The sequence below is a fragment of the Protopterus annectens genome, chromosome 3.part1 (assembly GCF_019279795.1).
Source record: "Protopterus annectens isolate FY-2018-M chromosome 3.part1, PAN1.0, whole genome shotgun sequence".
NCBI lineage: Eukaryota > Metazoa > Chordata > Ceratodontiformes > Protopteridae > Protopterus > Protopterus annectens.
This window is the reverse complement of record NC_056732.1, coordinates 141,067,581-141,093,214: the sequence shown is the minus strand read 5'-3', so window position 1 is coordinate 141,093,214 and position 25,634 is coordinate 141,067,581. Positions and strand designations below refer to the sequence as shown.

General features: G+C 39.0%; 1 protein-coding gene across 1 annotated transcript in view; it reads left to right on the top strand.

Moving 5' to 3' along the window:
* ODAD2 (outer dynein arm docking complex subunit 2) overlaps positions 1 to 25,634 on the top strand; it is a 1,637,397-nt gene that overhangs the window by 633,662 nt on the left and 978,101 nt on the right. Inside the window, exon 9 of the mRNA XM_044066670.1 lies at positions 5,035 to 5,176. Coding sequence (XP_043922605.1) covers positions 5,035 to 5,176 — 142 coding nt within the window. The remainder of the gene's footprint in view (positions 1 to 5,034; positions 5,177 to 25,634) is intronic.

The following is a 25,634-nucleotide window of genomic DNA, read 5'->3' as shown; positions in this document are numbered from 1 at the left end:
TGTTGGTGATGATCAGGTCCAATATGTTGTCACCTCTGGTGGGGGTGTTGACCAGTTGATCCAGGGCATTTGAGTTTATACATTCTAGGAAATGTTGGGCAAGGGAGTTTGTACTTGAGTAGTTCTCCCAGTTAGTGTTTGGGTAATTGAAATCACCCAATATCAGGGTGTTTGGTAGGACCTTTATGTTTCCCAGTGTTTCCAGGAATGCGGAATGGGAGTCTTGGGACATATGGTGGGTGATAACAGTTGGCTTTTATATCCTTGGCAGAATATAACCCATATAGCTAAAGCTACTCCAACTGTTATCGATATGATTAACATCAAGCAGTCCATCTTCATTCTCCGTCTACAGTTCACCAGGAATTAAACAGTTTAGTTATCAGTATTTTCTAAAAGTTTAGCAATTCTTGAGGAAGGCTGGTCACTTTCCATGACCCCATGCTTTTAAGACATGATAAATTTCTTTAAGTTTACTGATTAGTGTTAGTAATCTTGAGAACAGCAGAAAGTACAAGCCTACTTGCAAAAGAGACATTGCAAAATAGCCTGTGAAGGTCATAACATTTATCATAATATCTATAACGGGCCATTGATGAAGCTGGTTGACTGTTCCGCAAGGCTAGTGACTGAGAAGCATGGTAAGTCAGGAGGTTTGTGAGGCAACTATATGGTCTGCATAACATACTTTAACCCAATATTAAAAAACAGACATTGCTTCCAGAGCAAGTCCAGATTTTGAAAGGGTAGCAGTCAAAGGTATATTGTTCTGATCCAGCCAAGGTTAGAGGTAGCTTACTTCTTGAAATTCTGTCCAGAAATTGTACCTGGTGTGAAAATCCTCCTCAGTATAATACAGATCACTTTTTCACAGGGGGTCTTATTGGAGTATTTATACCATTTCACATGAGATCATTCTTTGCCCTTGGAGTTTTGTTCAGTGGTTTAATGTTCTGAAAAATGCTAAAATCTGTCTCATGCAGTAGCTTCACCACAATATCAAAATTGAACCCTGTATGAATATAGTGTTCCTGGGCACTGGAATGAACCCTGTATAAATAAAGTATTTCTTGTCATCAGAGTGAACCGTATTTGAATATAGTGTTTTTGGGAAATAGAGTGAACCCTATAAAAATATAGTGCTTCTAAGAACTAGTATGAGTCCTGTATAAATAATAGGGTTTCTCAGTGCCAGAATGAAACCTACGTGAATATAGTGTTTCTGGGCACTACACTGAACCTTATATATATATATAGTGTTCCTGGACACTGGAGTGAACCTTGTATAAATAGTGTTTCTAGGCACTAGAGTGAGCCCTGTGTAAAATACTGTATTTCTGAGCCCTCTCAGGTGTTCCTTGCCACACCAAAAACCGTTATTACCTCAATGCATATTCTAATCCAAGTAAAGTTATTTTTATTGGCCATTTTGGATGAGTTTCAAGTCAAAAGTATATCAAAATATCTTAGAACAGAGCTGTATTCAGATTCAAGAAGTTCTGTTATTATGCATTGAATTATCTTCTATAATCAGCTAACTAGTATACTTGTGGTTGGCATGATGTCCATAGAAACGTTATAGCAATAACCCAAGCCTGGGTGTGGGTAATGCTGGATTTACCAATTTACCAAACAAAGCCAACCGTGGGTAAATCCAGCATTACCCACACCCAGAAGTGGGTTATTGCTATTATACAATGACATTATTTAAGAAAAAAAATAATTACTTTTCTTAAATAATGGCATTGTATAATGCCTCCTTGCTGCCCTTCCGCAGCTGTCTTGTATTCCGCAGCAGTTCTGATGTACTGTGCATGCCTACGCAGTACATCAGAGCTGTGGGCAAATGCAACGGAGAAAGCAAGATCTCCGTTGCTTTTTACTGTTTCGCTATGTAAAATGGGTTTAACATAGCGAGACAGCTTTAAAAAAAGCAACGGAGAATCTCCGTTGCTTATTTTAAAGCTGTCTCGCTATGTTAAACCCATTTAACATAGTGAGACAGTTTTGAAAAAAGCAACGGAGAAAGCAAGATCTCCATTGCTTTTTACAAACTGTTTCACTATGTTAAATGGGTTTAACATAGCGAGACAGTGTTTTAAAAAAGACTTATACTAATGGAAAAAGTCCGGGCGACCGGATCTTTTTCCATTAGTATAAGTCGATTTACAACGTGCACGCTGGCCAATCAGCGTGCACGTTTTGGAATATTAATGGGGGGGGGGGGTCATGGTATAATGTGCTTTTCAAGGTTCTGCTTTCCTCCAGCTTCTTCAACAGCTTAGATTTCATTCTGTTATACCGACACCTGTGCACACCTCTTGGCATCTGGGAGGATGTTACTAATAAAAAAGGAGGGGTGGGCCATTGAAGGAAAACTGTCATTGAAGAAACTCCATTGTTGTCAACTGTTGTGGGGTCACTTGTTGTTTTCTGCCTTAGTGATCAATTACTATGCTGAATACCTCATGAAACTGTATTTTTCACTCTACAACTTTCCTTTTATTGTATGCTTAGAATAAGTCATATGATATGGTCAGCTCATGTTAATTTATGTACATTAGAGAGAAACTTAAGATAAACATACTTTGAATGTAATATTTAGAACAAATTTAGCAATAATTTAGGGGAATGCAGCATGAACTATTATATTTCTTTGATTCGTTGCATTGTTCATTGAGGTGCCATTCAGAAGACTCTAGTTACTTCTAACAACTATGTTTGTGACAGTTAGAACAAACTGAATAAAGCAAGTTGTTTCCTGTAAAAGAAATACACTTGTAGGTATGAAATGGAGAGCTGTGTCTGAACTTGGAAGGAGGTGGCACCAAGGATTTAATGTTACCATTTGTAAATGTATGAATTCAAGACAAAAGACATATTACATGATCAGTGGAAGTGGATGTATTCATGTTTGGTAGCAAAAACTGAGCTCACCATAACAATTGTCATGAGCTTATTCCTGACATTATTTGGTTTAATAGGGAGATGTATCAGCATCTGAAAAAAGAACTCAACAGGGTTCTTGTGCAGCTCATTAGTAGAGCTTCTGTATGGGTACATTTTCCATGAACTCTGTACCTGCCTAGTAGCAGCAAGTAAGCAGATGGGAGAAGAATTCCTAAAGAAAGGCACAACAGCAGCAGCACAACATTTACTGCACAGGGAAGGAGAGGTGTTTCAATCCGCTGTTTAGTAACTCAAAAACATGCATATTCACTGTAGTGTTAAAAATGAATTAAAAGAATTTGCATGGCTATGAATCACTCTTCTGGACTGTTTGAGCAACTGCTCAGCTGAGTGCTACTACAAACCTGTGCTGCTAGGTGATGCAGGCACCCATCTAGCAGACTGCATGTACTCACATACGTACGTACACACACACACACACACACACACACACACACACACACACACACACTTCTATACAGATAGCATCATGTAGTGACATATAGCAAAATGTCTACACACAAAACTTGCATACTGTATTTACTCCGTCTGCAATCAGACAGGGGAGGCTAATTAGAATGTAGCTGCTGTAAATATCTGCTCTTCCCTAATCAACCTACAGTGTCCAATAGCAGGGACCACACACACATACACCATGTATGCATGCACAAAGATGGGTACCAACTATGTAATCAAAAAGTGATCTGTTTGAATGCATTCTTTGATGGATAAAATCAGTGAACAGAATACAGTTTGAGCAGATTAAGTGGGAGAATATTTTTGCGAGATTGATGATTGCAGGAGATGGGGAATTTTTCCCCTTTCCTCGGTATTGTGCAATTCCAGAGCTGGTGTGTTTAAGTAACAGAGGAGGAAAGGGATGGTTCCCCCATGTGTGTGTGTGGGGGGGGGGTGCAAAAACACTTTGCTTTAGCTTTTTCTGGGGGGCAGAGTCTGTTTTTTCAAACAGTTTTCAATAACATTCCATTTTGATGATTCATCATGTATCTGCAATGACACACATACAGACACAAATACATTAAGTGCCTGAACACTCTGGATCCCCAGTTTAACCCATTCATAGTAGCCTTGGGTCACGTCAGGCAGCAGTCATCCGCTGCACCCTGGTCTACACATCCATACAATCATGATAAGTAGTCTTGCACAAACACTTACAAACTACATTTGCATACCCCCCAACACCCATATACATACAGAAGAATGCAAATTCCCTCTCATTGCCTGTTATGCATTCATGTCGCTGTACTACCCTGACCCCTGCTCAGTTTCTCTTTCTTATTGAACTGCATAGGTGCATATACTTGCATATTTTGTGTACTGCTGTACACAGAAATTGTCTAGTACATACATCTGTGAGTCACTCTACTTGGCATATGCCACACCTTCCCCTACTATTGCATTTACATGTACCACAAAACCTCTCACTGCTCAGTAGGGCAGACCTGCACTACTGGATATCAAAGGTGACTGTAAATTGTGAAAGCCTTGTCTACACTTGCATAGCTTTATATACTATGCAAGTTGTCTATGAATCCTAGATGTTATTTCCAGCAATTTGTCCATGGCCTTACAGCATGTTTTTCACCGTACTGCATAAACATAGCAGTTGTCATTTTGACCATTTTTTAACTTTCTATCTGAATGGAATTTTTTTCTTCATCTTTTCTGAAATATCTAAGCAAATAATTGTGGCATTTGTTAACACATGTCTAAAAATCTGCTGCAAAAATAACACAACTTAATCTATAATATAAACACTTAATGTTGCATTAAAATCTCTTGCAAGCTTGAAGCAGTTATTTTATGCTATGCAGTGGACATGTCCAGCTCATTGTCATATAAATGTCTGAGTACTGTTATAGAATATGTGTCTGAGTAGAAGCCATTAGATGTGTGTAATGCATATTGTTCTTTTCTTGTTACTGTAATGCCTGTTACAAAAGTTATGTTATTATATCTGGAGGTTTAAAGGCTGAGGTATTTAATGTAATGCATTTTACTGTAGTTATTTGTGAGCTTCAGCAGAAGTATTTCTTAAATACGTGTCTGTCTGTTTGCTACTAGGAGGAGTTCTGGGTCTGAAGAGTTTAGTGAAAGTTCCACAGAGAGTGAAGAGGATGAAGAGCAGCCTGATCGGAGGCAGGAAGGCAACACAGATCTACCCTCAGAGTATTGGCAAATTCAGAAATTAGTGAAGTATTTAAAGGTAATACATAAGCGGATTAATGTTAGTCTACTTATGCAGTTCTTAATGATAACATGTTTTAATAAGGTGCATAAGGAAAGAAAATGTATTTATTCATTCATTGAACATTTGTTTACCGGGAAAGTCTGACTTGGAACAAAGCCAATTTTCAGCGGAGGCCTGGGGAGAAATGTTCCAGACTCATGTCTTTGTAATGTGGAAGGAAACCAGAGCACCTGGAGGAAGCCCACAGGAATGCAGGGAGGTTGTGCAGACTGAAAATTGAACTGGCGAACCTCTTGCTGTAAGGCGACAATGCTACCGCTGCACCACTGTGCCATCCCATTTACGTCAGTAAAAAAGTTGTTTAAAGCACAGTAAATGTTAAGTTTGCTTTTAAGTGTCACAAAATTTGTTTGCTTGACACTATAAAGTTATTCATGTCATAGCAAGTACACTAGTCAGGACTGTTTGGTTTACCTACTGACAAAGTAGTTTTTCAAATGCCAATATCTGTGGGTAAATCTCAACTCCACTTGTGAGCTTTTGTTGTATAATGTATAATCCTTTTAGATCTAACAGGACTTTGTTTCAGCAAAAGAGCTGCAGATTTTGGTACTTTTAGTTGGTCTGAATAGTATTTACATGCACACGCTTAAAATGTGCACAGACACTCACATTGTCTTTAGCCCCCCCACCCATTTCTGTCTCAGATTTTGCACTGAATCTTGCAAAGAAATGCAACTACTATGTAAAGGATGATTTAATTTAGTACTTCAGAACTGTTACTCTAGTAACTTTTTCCCTCATGGCTAATGTTCCCCTCCCCCCAATATTGCAGGCTTTGCTTCTTAGTCTAGGTGAGTTTACAGGCATCTCAGTGTTCCTTGACAACCACACTCTTGGACACTCACCCATAAATACACACACACCTACCTACATTACTTATCCACTACTGCGACCAACCAGGCAGAAACACAAATGCATCTGAAGCTCCTCATCCCCTTACATACACTCACACATGCAACCATGCACATGCACACACCTTTAACAATACCAGCCTGCTAAACTCCCTAGTACTTTTCCTGTGATGTGATTTCATTTATTGGAAGCAATGGGTGGACATGAGCTTTTGACCTTGTTCATTAACATGACCATCCAAAGTAACTTACATTCACTTACCTGTGTAAATGCCTTACCGTAGACATTTCTGGGGAGAGCACGTCTAATTAGCATTGACTGCCTTCTTTGGAATGCCTTATTGGCATACGAGGCTGTATCTGAGTCAGAAGTGGCTGTCATAAGGGCTAAAACTGGATTGGCCATTGCTGTAACCTTTCTGAATTCCATTCTGTATGTTTCCAGTCTGTTTCAATAATTATTAAGAGGACTGATCAAGAAAACCTGAGCATATTTGTGATGCAAAGTTTTTTTTTTTTTTTTTTTGTGAAGTTGAAAAATATCTTCAGAATATCAGAAAAATCTCCAATACAATTCATTAAGTAGGATGACCCAACCAAGATTTAAAATGTTGCTTTAGGTATTTCCTTTTCTAAATACTGTTTTGAGAAACAGTAAAGTTAGAACTGTCAAATTTATTATCTACTGTAAAATGTGATTAACATTTCTATGAGCTGGAAAAAAATCAAGCTCTTGTTTCTTATGTTGTAATAAATCATTTAAACGTACAGTCGTCGGCAGCTTTCCCTTGTTATTTTATAAATCAGAATGTTTCCCTTGATGAAAATTCAACTTGCAAAAATGTTTACGTATACTTAGCCCATTGTTTCATTTTTCTTCTTTTTTTATTTTGTCAACCTAAAGTCTGATGTACTTGAATTCATCTGAAAGATTCAGTAGAAAAAAATCTAGGCAAAAAGGGGAAAAAGGCACGCAAATGTGCAGTGTTTGTATGTGCCTTCAGTGTGGAAAGTGTTCTAACTGTATATACAGCCCAAGAACACTTTATTTCCCCACAGATGATGTTAGTAAGTCATTTTTCACTAAGCATCACTTGTACTACCTGCTCGGTGACATGCAGATGTATTTGCTGTGCTTCATTCTTTGTTTGGAGGACATCACATATATTTAAAACTAGAGTTGCTGAGCATCTTTATGAATTAAAATTATTAAACATTCATTGGTGAGACATACAGAGCTACGTATGCAAATGAGTTTTAAAGTTATTGGTATTGAATAACCTTTGGAGTTATAAGCTTGATTAGTATTCCTTATAAAACATGTCTTGTATGCAAACAAGCTTGTGGATATTTAGAACTGGGAAAGTAATGACATCTCCATAGGTGTAGAGAGATGAAGCTCTAACTGAGACCCAGGTGACTGGAGTTTAATTAGCAGCTTAGAAACCTGCCGGAGATGACTGGGGAAGGATAGAAGTGAAGCGGCTTCCCCATTCACATCTTACACACAGAAATGGTGGGGCACATGCCAAAGGCACATACCAGTATCGCTGATATAAACTGGAAAAACAAGCATGATGAGCTTATTCCAGGAAACAATGAAACCTGAGAGCATACATCACTCACAGGAGTGAGTGTCAGTCCTGCACTTCGCCCATTGCACATCTTCCTGCAGAAAAGCTTATTGGGAATTTGTGACGTAGATATAAAAGCCTTGCTGTCTGCCAAGATGATTATCTTTGTGATTGGCTGTCATCTCACATTGAATGGGTTGGAATTGACTCTTGGCTGCTGAACAATAAATGGGATTAACAGATTCCAAGTAAGACTGATGGCTGGCAGGCAGGTGAAATAAAAAAGGGGGGACAGGATTACACCATGAGTTGAATACTAGATAGAGATTGCAAGTCATTTTAAAAGATACCCATAGCAAACTTATTTTTATCCTTATTTTTTCTTTACTTCCTGTAAATAAATACACAGATTAGGAACTTTTTAAACTGTGGGTATTGAAAGTAAATGAAGATGCACTTTGATAGGCATACATTAGAACTCATTTGGATAGCAAGATGTCATCACAGATTTATAAAAGGAAGCATACTTTGTACTCGCGTATTATTACAACCACAGCTTTTCTGCACCGACAGCATTCTCTGCAACATTCCATTCTTAACTGAAACATTGTGCTGCCAAGAATGCTGTCAATGCTGACAATTTCGTGGTTGCGATACGGAGCAGCGATCAATAATACCCTGACTTTCCTGAAGGCAACGGAGAAATGATGGCCTTAAGTTTCTGAAAGGGGCTGACAAACATTTACTGCTCAGAATGTCTGGTTGCGTTGCGGTGCACTGATCAATACTCACCATCAACATCAAAATAACTTTCTAACAATAAACACACTGCTGAACAGGAAAGCTGAATTCATCTGGCATGAAGCACAAACAGCCAACAAAAAGGACTGCTTTGAATCAATTTTAATAACTGCGATAGGAGTCCGATTTCCACCACAAGAAATGTATTACGAGACGTTTTATTTCTGTTCTTTAATGTTTACAATTCATTAAAAGAATTTAAAACTGTTACACTTGTGTATTTTTTTTTAATGGTTTACTTCTCTATCGAAAATGCCTTTCCTAAACGAAGCGTAGTCAACTGAGAGAAGCTTAGTTAAGTGCGGTTGCATAACAGCCAACCAAGGATGTGTTTTTAAGTGTGGTTGCAATACTACTTTTTAAAAAATCCATGCAATTCCGCTGCTTAAACTTTCAACGTGAAGAGGAATTGCATGGATTTTTTTTAAAAAAGTAGTATCAATACTACACTTATTCATAGTTGACTATGAATGTTTTATCGCAAACACAGATTTCTGCACTAACAGCATTCTTGGCAACATTCTGTTGTAATGTGAAACACCATGCTGCCGAGAATGCTTTCAATGCAGAAAAGCTGTGGTTGCGATAATACTTAAGTACCCATACTTGTTAGAGTGTTACCTTTTACATTTTTGGAAAAAAAATTTGTTAAAACTAATCTAAATGTACTTTTTTATTGGTAAAAGATGTGTTGTTTTATATTTGAGGTTTGGCTGAGTATTTAACGTACTTTTCATCTTTTTTCCTGTTGTTGGAAAACTTGACTTTTAATATTTACCTGTTTCGTCAACTACTTTTGCCAGGCTTCCCTGAGAATCAGACATCTTTTTTTTCAGCTTTACCATGGAACAGTGTACTCAAAGTCCAAGTAAACTTTATTATCATTTATGACTACACAAGTGCAGCCTAAAGGAAATTCCGAGTATCAACTCACCAGAGAAGCACATAGGAAGCAAGGATAACAAGAACAATAGTATAATATTTCAATTTAAAAAAGATATTCAATACAAGACCCACAGAAGGATAAATGAATAATAGCAAGAACACACAAGCCCCGCCACCAGTCATAAGAATACTGTACATAGAAGCACGACAGAGCAGGATTGCACAAGTTAAGATGGTCTTCCTTTGTTCACCTGCATCAGACAAACAGCAGGCAATTGTATGTGAATAAGAAAATATGTTTCTATAACACAGAATAAAAAAAAGATATTGCACACTTTTCAGCTGAGCTACATATTGTGAGTAATTACTGACTAAATAATCGGTGGCTGGTATCAGAGTTTATAAGTCTCAACACTGTTGGGTAGAAGCTGTTTAAGTATCTGGTGGTCCTGCAGTGGATACTCCAATATCTCTTGCCCGAAGACAGTTGTGTAAACCAGCCTTGTGCAGGATGAGAGGGGTCACAAATTATTTTGGATACACATTTAATACTTCTTGCTGTGAAGAGATCCTGGATTGATGGTAAGTTGTTGCCCATGACTTTTCGGCAGCTCACACCACTCTCTAAACCTACTGGTTCCTTGGTTCTTCCTTCTTCCAGCCACAAAAAGAAAAAAAAATTACCAAGCAGCCTTTACCACTTCAGCAGGCTATTAAAGTGCCTCAGACATAGATGGATGACTCTGCTGTGGCAATTTCTGGTTCCTCAGACCATTCATCCTTTTCTTTTGCTCCCTCTGGTACAGTCTCTACAGTCACCATGGACTGAGGAATAGGCATATCCTCTGCAGCTGGAGGAGTGCCCATGCTAACTAATTATTTGGGCACATGGAAGATGCCCAGAAGCTTTGGAAGCAGGTCAACTGTTATGTCCTATTCAGTTATAACCGATATACCTTAGGGTACTGCAGCAGCGATCATTCTAACATCTGCTCTTATGCTAAGTTTACTTATACAGCTGTTGTTTATCAGTATTGGAAGAAGGAGCAGGAAATACCTCTCTAACAGACTGGAATGCTTGTCCTTAGATTTATCATGCAACGTAGATCTGCTTCTTCAGAAAGTGTCAAAAAGAAGCAAAAAGTTAGATATTTGTCTTTTCCTATCTGAGTTACTCTGGACAGGAGTGATCTATTGGCCTTAGCTCAGAGTTTAGCTCAGGCTGTTGACCCCTCCAGTTCTGATGCTTCTGTTACAAGAAAAAGGGATTCTTCACTTTCTAAGGAGGGTCATAATAATGAACCACAAAATAATTGTGACTGGACAGGTTTCTGATTCTGAGGAAAGTGTGGCTTCTCTTTTAATGAAACAATTTCCAGAATAAATCAGTTGATTCATTGGGAAGATAATGATATTCCACTGCCTCTCAAGAAATATTATGATATTTTGTAACTGGAATTTCTGGAACCTACTCCCTTTTTTCCTGTTCTTCCAGCTTTGGAAAATGTATTTATTTCAGCCTGCAACTTGCCTGACAACCAACCATCTGCCCACAAGAAAGCAGACAGACTGCATAAAGTTCCTCAGTCTTAAAAATGTGGAACCCTTACAGCTGCTCACAGCCATGAGCTTGAAGCGGCTTTTTCGGGTTAGTGATGGGAGGAGGATTTCAAGTTTAGGGATCGATCAGGAGTTGTTTTTAGGGTTAGGGTGAGGGTTCTGGGAGGTATATTTATCTTAGTGTTGGGACATGGGAGTCAGGGTAGTGGGAGTTAGGGCACTTGTCAACACGAGTGAGCATCAGTAGGGGAAGTGTGTCATGAGCCAGTGGTATGCGAGCACTTGTAGTAAACTCTATAAATGTTTATATTCTAATCTTGGATCAGACCTAGCAGTGATTTCTGTGGTACATGCAGCTGCTACTAAACATCTAGTTAATGCCAGTCCCTCCCTCTGACAAGGATTGGAAAGCTTTTGATAAATTTGGGAAAAAGTGTATTCTTCTGCAGCAGTTATTTTTAGAATTCTTGCTGTTAAGCTCATAATGTAAAGTTTATGCTCACCTCTTTTAAGAGTATGAGGAACACTATAGCATATTTTTCCTCGTCCAAGGAAAAAGGAGCTTTGTATAACCTTATTGTTCCTGTGTCTCAAGTTGCTATCCCTGCTTTGAAATGTGCTTTCCTTTTGGCTGATGCCACTTCCATGGCTGCTGCAACTGGAACTGTTATGAGGAGGTTTACTTGGTTGCAAACTCAAAACTTTCCTGAGGATGTTAAAGTTGAAATTTTATATACAGCCTTAGACAGAGTTTGTGATTCAACCATCTGCTGCAAGTGCATTGAGAAGCAAGATGATTCAGGAAATTTCACTGATTTTTCAGTCTGTCTCCAAGTTTGTCACTGGGTTTAATGCTACATCTGCAACTTTTTACAAACAGCAAAACAAAGCAAACTCAACAAGCTGCTGATAAGCAAACTTTTAAACTGCAATGACAGGGAATTTCCAAGAAGAAAGCAGGACTCCTCCAGAATAAAGGACAGTCTAACAAATCTGAATGGCTATCTCCAAAATTCTCTCCACCCCTTCTCACCTTGGCAAGCCTTTCATCCATCCAAAAAATCTGAACCTTCATTTCTGTCTTTGGCAACAGTTTTAGACAAATGGGTTTTGAAAGTGATTTCTTTCAGATACATATGGCATTGGGAACTTCTCACTCTCTTTCAAGAGATTCCTCCTCATTTGTTAAATCAAACTTCTCCCCCATCATTCAGCATTTGTCTACTTCGATCGGGGGGGATTACTGGTTCCTCTTCCTCAGACAGGATAAGGTTTTTACTTAATAATGTTTGTAGTGCCAGAGAAAAAAGATTCATGGAATGATAGTCCCCAAATTCAAAATGGTATCCCTTCACAACATTTTACCTCTTATTCCCCATATAAGTTTTTTAGTGACCTTAAATTTAAAGGATGCTTATTGCATTTAATCAACTCCAGATTTCAAATATTTTATAAGGTTTTTTTGTGTATGGATCACAGTTTCTGTTATCTACATCATACTTTGGGCTATCCACTGCTTCAACGGTATTTACAAAGTGTCTAGCTCCAGTGATAGCCTACTGTAGATTCCAAGTTATTCACATGTTTCTTTATTTAGACAAATCTTATTTTTGCAGTGTCTTTTTTGAAGTATCAGGAAGCTCTTACATAGGTGAGAGATCTCATGCACAGATTGGCATTTCAGAAGAACATCCAAAAGTCTTCTTTAACTCCTTCTCACAGGATTGTTTTTCTAGAGTCTGTCCTTAGACACCTCACTTCAAAGATCTTTTCCTCCACGGGAAAAAGTAGAGCTATATCTAGATCTATTTCTGAGTATTTTCATTCAGTCAGTGGTCTCAGTAAGGGAATTTCTCAGGCTACTAAGACTCAGTGACATCTATGAGTCTCATGATTCCTTTAGCAAGACTCCACATGAGAAAAATTCAGTGTTACCTGAAATCAGTATGATCCTTGCATCTTTCGATTCTGTTATAAGGGAACAACTTTGGTGGAGAGATCAAATTTACCTCAACTCAGGTCTCCCAATTTTCTTTCTAGCTCCAAGACAGTCTGCAACTACAGATGCCTCAGACTTTGCTTGAGGAGCAGTGCTTATGGGAATTAAAGTACAGGGTTTCTGGAACACAAAAGGCAGACCAAAACACACAAATGTGAAAGCGATGAAGGCAGTAATAAATGTTCTAAACTCTTTCACTCATCTATAGTTCTCAGGATAGGTACAACTGGTTACAGAAAAGACCACAGTGATGTGGTGCATAGACAGAGGAACCAGATCTTACTGTCTTTGCAAACTAGCCATGGTAGCCAGGGATATAGCTTTTTAGCACGGTCTCAATCTACAGGTGTCTTACATCCTGTCAGAAATAAAGCTGACCTAGACTAGGACAGACCCTCACAAATGGAAAGTGAATCAGGGGCCTTCCAGGAATTTATTGAATTGTGGAGAACACCTCAGCCAGATTTTTTTGCCTTCAGTCACAACAATCAGTTGAGAATTTTGCTCCACGACTTCATACAAACAGTCCTGAAAAGCAGATATTCTTTTTGTCCATGGGCAGGAATGTTCCTATATGCTTTTCCACCATTTCCACTAACATCTAGGATCATACTGAAGATTCAGAAAGACTCGACAAAGATCCTTGCGGTGACCCCCTTCTGGCTGTGGCAACAGTGGTTTCCCTTCATTTGAAAATGGCCAAGAACAGTTACCAGAAGCTTCCCCATGGACAGACCTTTTCTAAATAACTGAAACTAACTGTGTTAATGATAGTCATAATACATTTTGCCCTCCCCACAGTTTCATATTAATACGGGACTTAAAGATGCTTATTACCATATATAAATTTGTAAAGTATTCAAAGTTTTTAAAAAAAATTCTGTCTCTGGCTTGCATTATCAGTTCTCTTTTGATTTATCTACTGTTCCAAGGGTATTTAGAAAGTGTCTAGTTCCAGTAATTACTTACTACAGACTTCAAGCATTCACATATTTCTATTTGGACAGTTGTCTTACATTGCAGACTCTTTTTCCAATTGTTAAGCTTCTCTGACATGTCAAGAAACTCTCAGTCTAAGTGAATTTAAAGAAATCATCCTTCATTCCTTTATACAGAATAAACTTTCTGGGATGCCTTTTGGATACTTCCCTTAAAAGGACTTTTCTTCCTTTGGACAAGATAGATCAGTACAAAAAAAGTTTCTTGAGCTTTTCCATCAAGTCTCGAACATCTGCCAGAGAATTGCTAAGATTTCTGGGTTTCATGGTCTCTATGATTATCAGGATTTCTTGGCCAGATTTCACATGAGAAAAATTCTGTGGTACCTTAGGTCAGTTTGGTCTCATTATCGACAATTTATTTTTTCAGATTGCAGTGCTGGGGTTTATTAAGAGGGAAGTTACTGTGGTTGGTGGACCTGTTTTCTCTCAATCCAGATCTCCCTTCCACTGCCTCCTCAGTCAGTCCCAAGAGATGCCTCTGACCTTGCTTTGAGGGCCGTATAAAAATGGATGAAAGTGTAAAGTCTGTGTATCAAGCAGGACAGAAAAAAGCACATAAATGTCAAACAGATGATGGCAGTCATCAATGCACAAAAAGCCTCAGGGCATCTGTAGTCTCCAGAACCTCTGCAAATAATAATATATAAACAAATGGAGTTTTCCCAGATCCTACCTTCTTTGCAGACTTGACATAATTGTCTGAAAAGATGGCATCTCAGCTCAGTTTGACTGTTCAGGCTTCATACAGTCCATCAGAGAAAATATAATAGACATGCTGAACAAGAACAGACCCTCATGAATGAAAACTGCACCCAGTGGTTTTCCAGGAATGGGGAACATCTAAAATACATCTGTTTGCCTCCTATCAAAACAGATAGTTGAAGAAATTCTTCTCCAGGATAGTATAGTAGGATATTATATGTATGGCTGATATACTAATATTACTATTATAAAGAAGAGTATATGCTGAATAACTTTTGTATTTTTACTTTTTTGTAACTTTTATAATTTTTGAGATAACATACATTTGTATATAGGTGGTTTGGAATACTACATACAGAGAATTTTGGCAAAAGCTATTCATGTAGGAAATCTACAGGTATCAGGAGGTGTGAAATTCCATTCAGGTTACGAAAACTGTTACTCATTGGTCTGACTACTGCAAGAAGAGTGTCTGAGTACAAGCTCTTATGGTGAGTCAACCTTATCTTGTTTTTCCACAAGAACAGGGTTTCTTTGAGAACAAATCCTTCTTGTGTGCTTAAAGTGGTTTCAGAGCCTATATTGAACCATTCTGTTTCATCTCCCTGCATTATTTACAGAACCCAATTTAATGCAGAGAGAGAGAGAGTATTACAAACTCTGGATGTCCTCAGGTAGTTCAGATACTACTTGGACAAAACAAAATTCTTTAGGGAGACTGATCAGCTATTTCTTTCTTACGATGGTAAGAAAAAAGAACAACCAGTGTCAAAGCAGACAATTTCTAGATGGTTATCTCATGATAGTCTAACAATAGCAAGTCACTTCCAGGCCGGGTTAGGGCTCACTGTACAAGGAACATGGCTCCTTCTGTGGCTTTTTGGAAAGGGATGAACTGTAGAAGAGTTATAGAGGCAGCAATATGATTACAATATGATTAGCTGTATATACTTTTACAAAGCATTACAAACTCGATTTCATTTCCAGGTCCAGAACAGGCTTTGCTAGAACCCCTCTACAGAGGTTCTTGGATTCTTAAATTCCTTTGTCATCCTCCTCCTCCTATACAATCTTAAGCTTTTGTAATCTACCCACACAGCTTAGGCTACTGCAGCAGTGTAAGTAAACTTACCATAACAATACATATTCTAATAGATCACTGCTACAGTAGCCATCATCTCCCAAATCCCCCTTATTCTGGATTAGGTACGTTGTCAGGATGTGGTTGTATATACTCCCTTGTATGCGTTTGCCAATGTTTGTGTTTTCTTTTTTCCTAGCATTTTTCTTTCAGGGCTCAAGTCTCTCTTCTTGAGGCAAAAAAGCCCTGAAGCATTTTGCTACCTAACCACTGCTTTTATATTGCCGCTCTTGAAATTCACAGAGGATAGTGTATGGAAGGTGCCCTGAAGCTTTGAAAACTCTGCCTCTGGTCACATCTTTGGCAGGATATAACCCATACAGCTTAGGTTACTGCAACAGTGAACTATTAGAACATCTGCTGTTATCGTAAGTTTACTTACACAACTGTACCTTCTTTATCATATGTATGTAGCTTCTTAATCCCTTAAATGCTAAGCATTTCAGAAATACTATTCCCTGAATACAGGCTGCTTTTTTACTACTTTTGCTCTTTGTAAAAGTCTTCTTCTCCAAAATGATTCAGCAGTTTTTTTGTTAAACGTTTGGAAATCTTACTGACATAATTATCTATATGACACCCTGAGATTGGACACCTAACTTTGAAGGCAAAACATTAGCTATATCTTGAATTCCATTCAGAAAAATCAACCCTTTTATGTCATTGTATTGCTCTGCATACACAACATTTTTAACAGTTCACATTTTTACAGAAGCACATTCTGTTTTAGGCCTGAAATCACAGCAGTAATAACTTGCTGATTCATCTAAACACCCAATTTCATTACATAAAATAGTTGTAGCTAATATGTAAACATTGAATTAACAATATAACAGTAATTTACATGCATAATAGTGAGTCATAAACATTTATAAAAGTGGTTGATTAAGAGATAATTTTCCTGATAAAAGATTAGTATGATGCATACTTTCTTTATAGATCCCTAATACAAAACAAGATCTTTCTTTACACTCATAAATCAAATTTAAGTATCCAGTTTCCATTTATTCATTAATTTTGTCCCTAATCTTATCTTTGTGAAAAAGTCCTAATTCACACAGATCATATATTAAATATAACAGTTCAGTGCAAGTTATAAGAACCTTTTTTTCCACTTCATGTAATAGTACCAGCTGATTTGGATTCCTATTAGATGTGTTATAATAATAAATAATAAAAAAGCGAACATTCAGTCTTCTGTTTGGCCATAGCAAGATGCAAATATATTATGAATTATTTTAAAATTCTCTAGTTTACTACAAAATCAGAAAATATTGATCTGGTCTCCCAGTGGTCCTTCCCCACACTGGCAACAGATTGTTAATATGGATGGGAATAACCTAAGAAGTCTGAACAGTGTGTAGAAAAATGTAGAAAGGCACCGTCATTTGAAAAAAAAAATTGTATTTCTTGAATGTAGTGACATGTCTGGAACACTTTACTATTCTGTCCCAGTGCCTCTGCTGTATCTGTATTTTGAAAGTACTTCCCACGAATCCTTCAGACCCACCAACATATTTGTGATCACCTCAGTCACAACATTATTAGCCAGGCATATGTCTCAACTGTCCAGATTTTATCACAATGACTAGGTTTTGCCTCATACTTTTAGTCTGTTCCTCATAAACTTTGTGGTTTTCTGGCAAACCACTGAGGATAGAACTCAATAAATAATGACAAACATTTGAGTTTCAGTATTCATATCCTCCAGAAAATGCACATGAACACAAAACTTGTTATTCTAGCAGCTGTCTAAGTGTATAAGTGCATTATTTAAAATTTGTCCCCCATTAATTTTGGCTTTGTCCAAATTTCTTGTGATAAGAGTTTGAGAGGTATGTATCCAGGCTAATAATATGTTTCACTGAATGTATAGTACTTCTGGCATGCAATAACCATTTTGCCAGTAAAAGCCTACATTATCCTTTATTCAAAAAAATGTCAGACTCTTGTGTATCTCACTCCGTTTTCTGTATTGTATCTAAACCTGTCCCTAATAAATTGAGGAGCTTTTTAATTGGTCCCATGGTATAAATTGCCACTTGAAAACTAATGGTTCCAAATACGTCACATCAAGAATGTTCATAAAACACCTTAAAGTGCCATCTTTCTTAACGTCGACACCTTTAGTTAATAGTAGGACATCATTCTTTCTGTATCTGTGCATGTTTGTCCTGTGTTACTTTTACACAGTTACAGAGTAGTAAAATACCAAGGAGTTTTGCTTGTATATGATCTTGGTGGAGGCATTTTAGGGGAATGTCCAGGGCACCAATTTATCTAACTTACTAGTCTGCTTTCATATACAGCATGGCTCCTCATCCCTACCTGAAGAGATAATCACCTACTGCATGTGCCTCCATAACTGGGTTGTGAAGAAAGTGAAAGAAATGACCACAATAACATGTTTCATCTTGTTGCGATTGGGGACATATACACTGCTCCTCTACAAGCCTTATCAGTTGTCTTTTTTTTTCATATGAATCATATGAATGACTCCTACTTTCACACTCAACATGTCTCTCAAAACAATATACCAGTTTCTTTGCACATTTGTAATGTATAAATGTGAAGAAAATTAAAGATATATTGGCTTAAGTAAAAAAAAAATCAGCTTTTACCTGAATGCATAGACTGGCCTTATACAAACGATATCAGGTAACATATAGTTGATATGTGCTTTCCCACACAAGATGCTTCCCTACCTATCCAAAAAGATAGCTACCTTCTGTGTACCTCTCTGCTATAAATTATGATGAATGTGAACGGAAAAAAATGGCTACAGTAATGTGTTTCATCTTATTCGTCGCCTAACTGCTGTCTGCTTTTTTCCATAAATTGCACCCCCCTCAAAAGATAGTCACTTCTGGTGATCATCTGTGATGTGCGCTTATGAAAAACAGAAATAATTGTCAATAATACATTTCAACTTGTTGCTACGGATATCTTACTCCACTGCAATCATCATAATAAATAGACAAACATGACTGACTTTTGCTGTGACAGAGTGTAGTCTTTATCCTTCTTTTTTCATTACTCATAACAATATCATAATCCTGTAGCTAACAGTCTGTTTTACCCGGGACCACAATTCTCTGGTATGTTAATTTTCACCCTTCCCTGTCCCTTGGAATATTACACTATATTATCTTGTACTTTGCACTGTGGCTAGTCCTTAATGAAGAGCTATTCACACTTTACTGGCTTTTACCTCCACTGCATAGATAATCTCATTTTTCCTGTATGCAGTTTTAAGCATGTGTGTGCATTTAGGGACGTGACCTGATGGATCTAGGACTATTGAACGAAAGTTTAATAGTCCAAATCCACAATCACTGAACACACTTTAAAGAAAGCGCCTTCACTGAAAAAGAGATTTTGTTAAAGTTCGTAACAAAAACAAAAAGAAACAAATCTACTTTTATGCAGGGGGGCCAGCTCCCCTGCACCACCCATGTGGGACACCCCACCCTACTTTAATATTCGTGCTCCGAGCTCGCACTACAGTGAAGAAAGGGGAATATTCCCTTATCCACACCGTAGTACGATCTCCGCAACAGTTATTCCCCCACGACTCCCTCTAGCTGCAGGCATACTTCCGCGAAAGTGCTTTTTCGGTAAAAAGCACTTTCGCAGAAGTATGCCCGGCTGTCTGTGCTTCGGTGAAAAGTTCCTTTGGTGGATCAGTACCGATTGTGACCTGATATAGCCCTTTCATGAATATTGACCTCCTCAATCTTAATGAGTGTTATTGCCTTTATTATACCTTTGTCCTGATGAGAACGTGTACAGTCAGTGGTAATGTTACCTCTGAGGAACTAGCAGATGTTTTGCACTGGTAATTTGCTATATAGGTAGATGAGATGTTTCCCTGATATACCTCGTGTTATTTCATCTTGTGTTTAGTTTTTACCACTGTTCTGAGTGTCATACCCTTTCCAAAATGCCAGAATATTTTTCTGTAGTCTGTGTTTTATTTTCTAAGAGGTCTTTCTATTTAATTGTTTTATTACATTTTCTTCTCTTTATTTCAGCCTTTACTGTTTGCTAAGTCGGAAAACGCATGCAATTGTGGTAGACAAATAGTCTGCAAGGATTTCCACATTCAGTGCCATTTTTAAATGAACCCTGAGCATAATTTAGAGGAATGTAAGTTCTATTGCACATTCAAAGAATCAACATAATTAAAACACAGAATGTTTTAGCTCGATTCTTGACTAAAATTTACTTGGATCCTGATTGAATGAGTAGAAGCAGTATTTGGTCAAGACAGCAAAATAGACAAAGTAAGGATACTGGTAAAAAAGGGGTTGAATCTGCAAAAATGATGACTTCCTCCTCATTGGCTACTGATATTACAGTATTTTCTTGAGTGTGATATTTCTCATTTTTTCAACTTCAGCAGAGAAGGATACAAAGTCTGCTATGTGTATGCCTGATGTGCCTTTACTGATGGCTGTGCTTGAAAATACAAGATAGAACAGACATCATCAGTAGACATCCCATTGGTCTTTCTACAAATAGTTTAGGAAGTTAAAGAAGCTGAGGCTGAGGTCTCAGTTATGGAGGAGCACAAATGTTCCTCTGTATCTAAGGCGAGAAAAAGTCCCCTGCTTCTGTTAATTTTCCTATTTTTTTAATATAAAAATGCCTGAAGAGATAGTGTTGATCTTTTTGGCTAAGTCAGGAGTAATTTGAGACCCTTTTGTGAACTATTATTGGTTACTGTTTAAGGCCAAACATTTGACAACTACATATTTCCTATTAATACATTAGACAATGACGAAACACCTTTGTTGAATTATCAATTGTGACATATGCAAACTTACATTTATATAACAGCAAGCAAACCATATTTACAAGTTCACATTTACAAACATTATAAATCACATATATTCTTCTTTACAATATAACTCCAGCATTACATAAATTCATTTCCTCCCATTTCTTAAACCTCATTCCTAACATTTTTCTGCATATATTATTCCAATAATTTCCATTTTTTCCTACACAATATGCTCCTACCCTTTTCTAAAGATCCCGCTTTCAGTTCTGTTGTCTCCGTTACAATATTCACTACTTCAATGATGGTTGGTTTAGACTTTGATTTCCATTCCCTAGTAATTGCTTTATAGGTAACTTAAGGAGGCCTTACTATGTCTATGCAATTCAAATCCTGTATCCCAGCCGAGGTAAAAAAAATATATAATTTCCTTAGTTATACTCATTTGCTTGCCCAGTATTCCTGACAGAGTATCCTATAGTGATTTTTTTTAGTCTGCCAACTCATTACACTCTGAAAATATATGGTCCCAGCTACCTCTTTCTTCCCCATCATACCTCCATTTCCCATCTACCTGAGGAAAAAATTATTTGGAGTCCGAAAAAGGAGAGCTTTCCTTCATTCTGAAATCTGGTCTTGCTAGTTTAGTTATACCTTTTTTCCAGTGATCATTCTAATTTATCATCCGATCTTGTCAATCTTCACTTAATCCTTGATTGTGGGTTCGGTTCCATGTCTCGGAACTGACTTGGACATTATTCCAGCTCACGCCCTCCAAAAACTCCCGAGCTTAGCTCTACCCAAACTGCTCATCTCAAGATTACCTTAGATTTTGTTTGACGCTTCAAGTGCCAGACGCGTTCCTCTCCTGTCAGCTCTCAAGCTATACATTTCTTCAATTTGTGAGTGTTATTTAACATTTTTAAGTATTTTTCTCTTGATATCTATTTCTTTCTTCTGTCGTAGTTACCTAGCTCCTCTTCTTTACTTAATTGCTGTGTCTTTTTCCTGGTGTACCATCCTTGGTAGCCTTCCCCCTTTTCCTGTACTGAATTGATATTTTTCCATACCATTGCTGGTACTTTCCCCTTTTTCCTTTCCTTTACTGTTACAGTAACTGTTTGATACCATTGTTGGTATGGCTTAAAAAAAAAACTAAAACTATCTGTTTTCTCTTTTCCCTTTTTACTGTGCTTGTGTGTGTTTAATTGACATGGCTGAAAAGTCTAAAGGCACTTCTGGCTTCAAGAGATGCCAGAAGTGTGACCACAAACTACCAAATTCTGAAGTTCATGACTTGTGCGTGTACTTCTTGAGCCGGGTGCATCTTCAGGAAGACTGTTCCATCTGTCATGGATTTAGCCATCGGACCCTGTTAGAGAGAAGGAATAAGCTGATTCTCAAAGGCTTGATAAAATCTAGCTTTGATGAGGCTATATCTGTGATCTCTGAAACTGATATAAGTTCCCTTTCCTTCTCTTCCTCTAGGAATGTGAGGGGTTTAAAAAGAGAAGCATCTCTGTTCCTTCACTTTCCTCGGAACTACTGGTTAAAAAAGTGAAATCTTCCATGGTTCCCACAGATTCCACTGAACCATCAGGAGAGAAACTGCCTTCTTCACAGGTGACATCTGTGCTGATTTCTGCACTGACTACTGTGTACCCACCTCTTCCTCAGCTCCGACCACTTCACCCTCCCCTATTTTACCAGTCTTGGAACTGAAGAGTTTTCTTTCAAAGACTTAACATGAATTAGATACTCACCAAGGATTGATCCCTTTGGGGACTGACCACCAAGTCCCATTTTGCATATTCCTCAGAATCGATCTTCTTGGTCCGCTCCATCAAGAGCCTCATGGAATCTGATGTTTTGAGGGTGGTGGACCAGCTCCTGGCAAAGAGGGGATTAGCTACATCCTCGGCTCCTAGCACTTTTGGGTCTGGAACCTTACATATTTCTCACTCAATCGTTGTTCCTTCTGTGACTCCATCTGAACCTTTGGAGTTTCTGGTTGCGACATTCACAGTGTCGACTCTATAGATGCTGGTGAGAGCTTTGTCTCTGATGCAGATAACTACCCTGAGCTCCTCGGTTCTGAAGAAACCAGAGATCTCATGGGGTTGAGGCTTCATTGTTAGTTCTGGGGAGCATGGTTCATTGCCAATTTTATCTGAGCTCTTCTTGCTTCTCAGGGCTTCAGCACACGTACATTCCACTGCGACTTCAGGCTTGGTGGTGGTTCCCTTGGTGCAGGATGGTACCATGGTTTGGAAGGAGTATATTTTGATTCTGGGCTCCCATTCCTCTATGGGGGGGACCTGCTTTCCAGGCCATGGACATGGCCTTTTCCACTGTGGACTCACAGTTGATTCCTCTTTCATTGGAACAACTTTCCTTTCCTTTCCCTTGCCCAGAGCTACCTTCAGCCTCTGACTTGGGATGATGGGCACAGAAGCCTCGGGATTCAGCTGTGCTGGTTATGCCCTCTTCAGACACCTCCCCAGTCAGTCCCACCGAGGGAGGTACCCTGGAAAAGAAAGTGCAAGAGGAAGCATTTGTACTCGCCTGAAGTCTCTTTCACAGAATATACTGACTTTGATGAAGAGGAAGATTCCCCAAGGTCACCCCTAGAAGACGTCTCCTTTGGTGGCATTAAACAGAGAAGGGTGGCTAGACTTCCCAACAACCTTCCTCAGAGGAGTCAGTATACCTAGACACTTTCCGTGCTGCTTGGTTTTCTCCACCCACTGATGATATCATTAAACTGATTGCTCAGTGGGCTTGGAAGATTCCTGACTCAATCAAGCCAATCCCTAAGAAAAAAGACCATATATTAGTTCCCATGGGTCACCAGCATTGGGCTAAAGAGGTACCAGTGGATGCCATGGTGGTTGCGGCACCCACCAAAAAGCAACTTGCTGATGAAAGTCCTACTATCCATCCTCCTAACAAGGAGTCTAGGATGATGGATAGATTCAGGAAGTGCATATTTGCTTCATCAATCTTCTCGCTTAGTTCCTTGAATTTCATGGCATGTTTCACCAGACTTCAAAGAGATCTGATAAAGGAGCTGTTGGATACTTTGACAGGAAATGTAGCTGAGAGTTGAAGCAAAAGTAACTTCCCAGCTGGCTACCCTTGATTCAGTATGTAACTCATCCATGAGGCTCCCTGCACATGCAGCTGAAGGCCGACCAGGGCAATTGGTTCCAGTGTAGCTATGAGATGACACACCTGGATTCGCTTGTGTGACTTTGCAGAGCCTTTTAAGTCTTCTTTCGTCAATGCTCCTTTTGATGGAACATCCCCTTTTTGTACCCAAACCTAAAGACACCCTTGCTAGATGTGAGAAAGATGGTAAGACACTTTCTGCAGTGGACATATGCTTTTCCACTCCCCAACAGCCCTACTCGAGGAACCAGAGGAGTTCATAGGTAGGTACTAGGCTATCTGCCTGAGAGCATGTATAAGCCTAGCCAGTGTATGTCAGCTTTCGCTGCCCCATTGATTAATTAAGTGAGCCTCTGTCAAGAAGAGCCAATGAAGTTATCCCAGGGGTATATTTTCTGTTACACATCCACTCGTCAAGGTTTCTCTTGAAGAGTGTTAGTGAGGGGCACTTCCTAATGTAGTTAGGAATTTTGTTCCAAAGCATTGGGAGTCTCTGTGACAGGAATCTATCCCTCCAGCATGTTTTATTTATTGTTGTGGTGAGGTTTAGCTCACTAGAGCAAGTGGCTCGCAGTGACTTGGATTTCTTTAGTTGGAGCATGTCCATCAATTCTGAGTTGGACATGGCTTTGTAAGTCAGGCAGAGATCACCTCTGAGTAAGCGATATGCCACTGAATACAGCCGGGGTTTTTCCAGTCAGGCTGCATAGGACATATGTTTGAGGCCAGTAATCCTCTTGTTGAGGTACTTTTGTGGTCTTTCCAGCTGTTGGAAGTGTCTTGTGAGGTACATCCCAAATGGGGCATTGTACTCTATGATGGGTCTGATGAGTGACAAGTAGAGGGGCACTATAACCTCTTTATTTCTAGATACGAACCCTTTAGTAATTAGATGGGCTACATAGAAGGATTTCCCAACTACTTTTGCAATATGATTGTCAAAGGAGAGATTACTATCTACCTGGGTTTCCAGATCTCTTATTACCTCTTCTGTATTAAGGGGCTGCCACCTATGTGGTAATTCATGGGTGTTTTGTTTTTCCCAAATGGGATGACTATGCAGTCTTTGTCATTTAGCTTGAGACTATGACTTTGACTCCAGGTGTCCATCTCAGTAATGCCCTTTTGGAGAATGTCTGTGTCAGCCGGAGAGTCAGTTATGGCTCCCAGTTTGCAGTCATCGGCGAACTTGTTAGCCGTAGTCCTCCTGTGTTTGTCTGTACTTCTGAGAAATATATGTTGAACAGTAGGGGTCTCAGGACCGAGCCTTGTGGGACACCACTTGTGACTGGTTTAGAGTCAGACCTGGTGCCCACTATTCTTACCGTGTGAGTTCTATCTGTAAGCCAGTTGGCGACCCGTCTCATGACATAGGGATTTATGTTCAGGCTAGTGAATTTTTCTATAATTCCCGAGTGGGGAATGGTGTCAAAAGCCTTGGTGAGGTCAAGGTAGGCTGTGTGAACCACCTTTCCCTCATCTATGGCCTTGGTGACTGTCTCAAAGAAGTCAACCAGGTTTAGTAGGCATGATCTGCCCTTAAAGCCGTACTGGGTTGAGTCAGGTGTTTGAGGTTCCCAATGTCTTTGTTAATGAGTTCCATGATGATGCACTCCATAGCCTTGCAGACCAGGCTAGTCAGGCATATGGGACGATAGTTACTAGGGTCAGTTGTGGCCCCTCCTTTGTGGAGCGGAATAACAGTTGCTGTGCGCCATTCTATGGGCACGTAGCCTGTGGAGAGGCTGAGGGTGAACAGTGTGTTTAGGTGGGGGGTTAGCTCGTTTTGTAGTTCATGCAAGATGCAGCCTGGGACACCATCTGGCCCCATTGATGCTGTGCTTTTAGCTTTTGAAAGGGCTGTTTTCACTTGTGCTTCTGTGATTTCCAGGACACTACACTTTTCCAGTATTGTTGTGGGCCCTTTTGGGGGTGAGAGGGG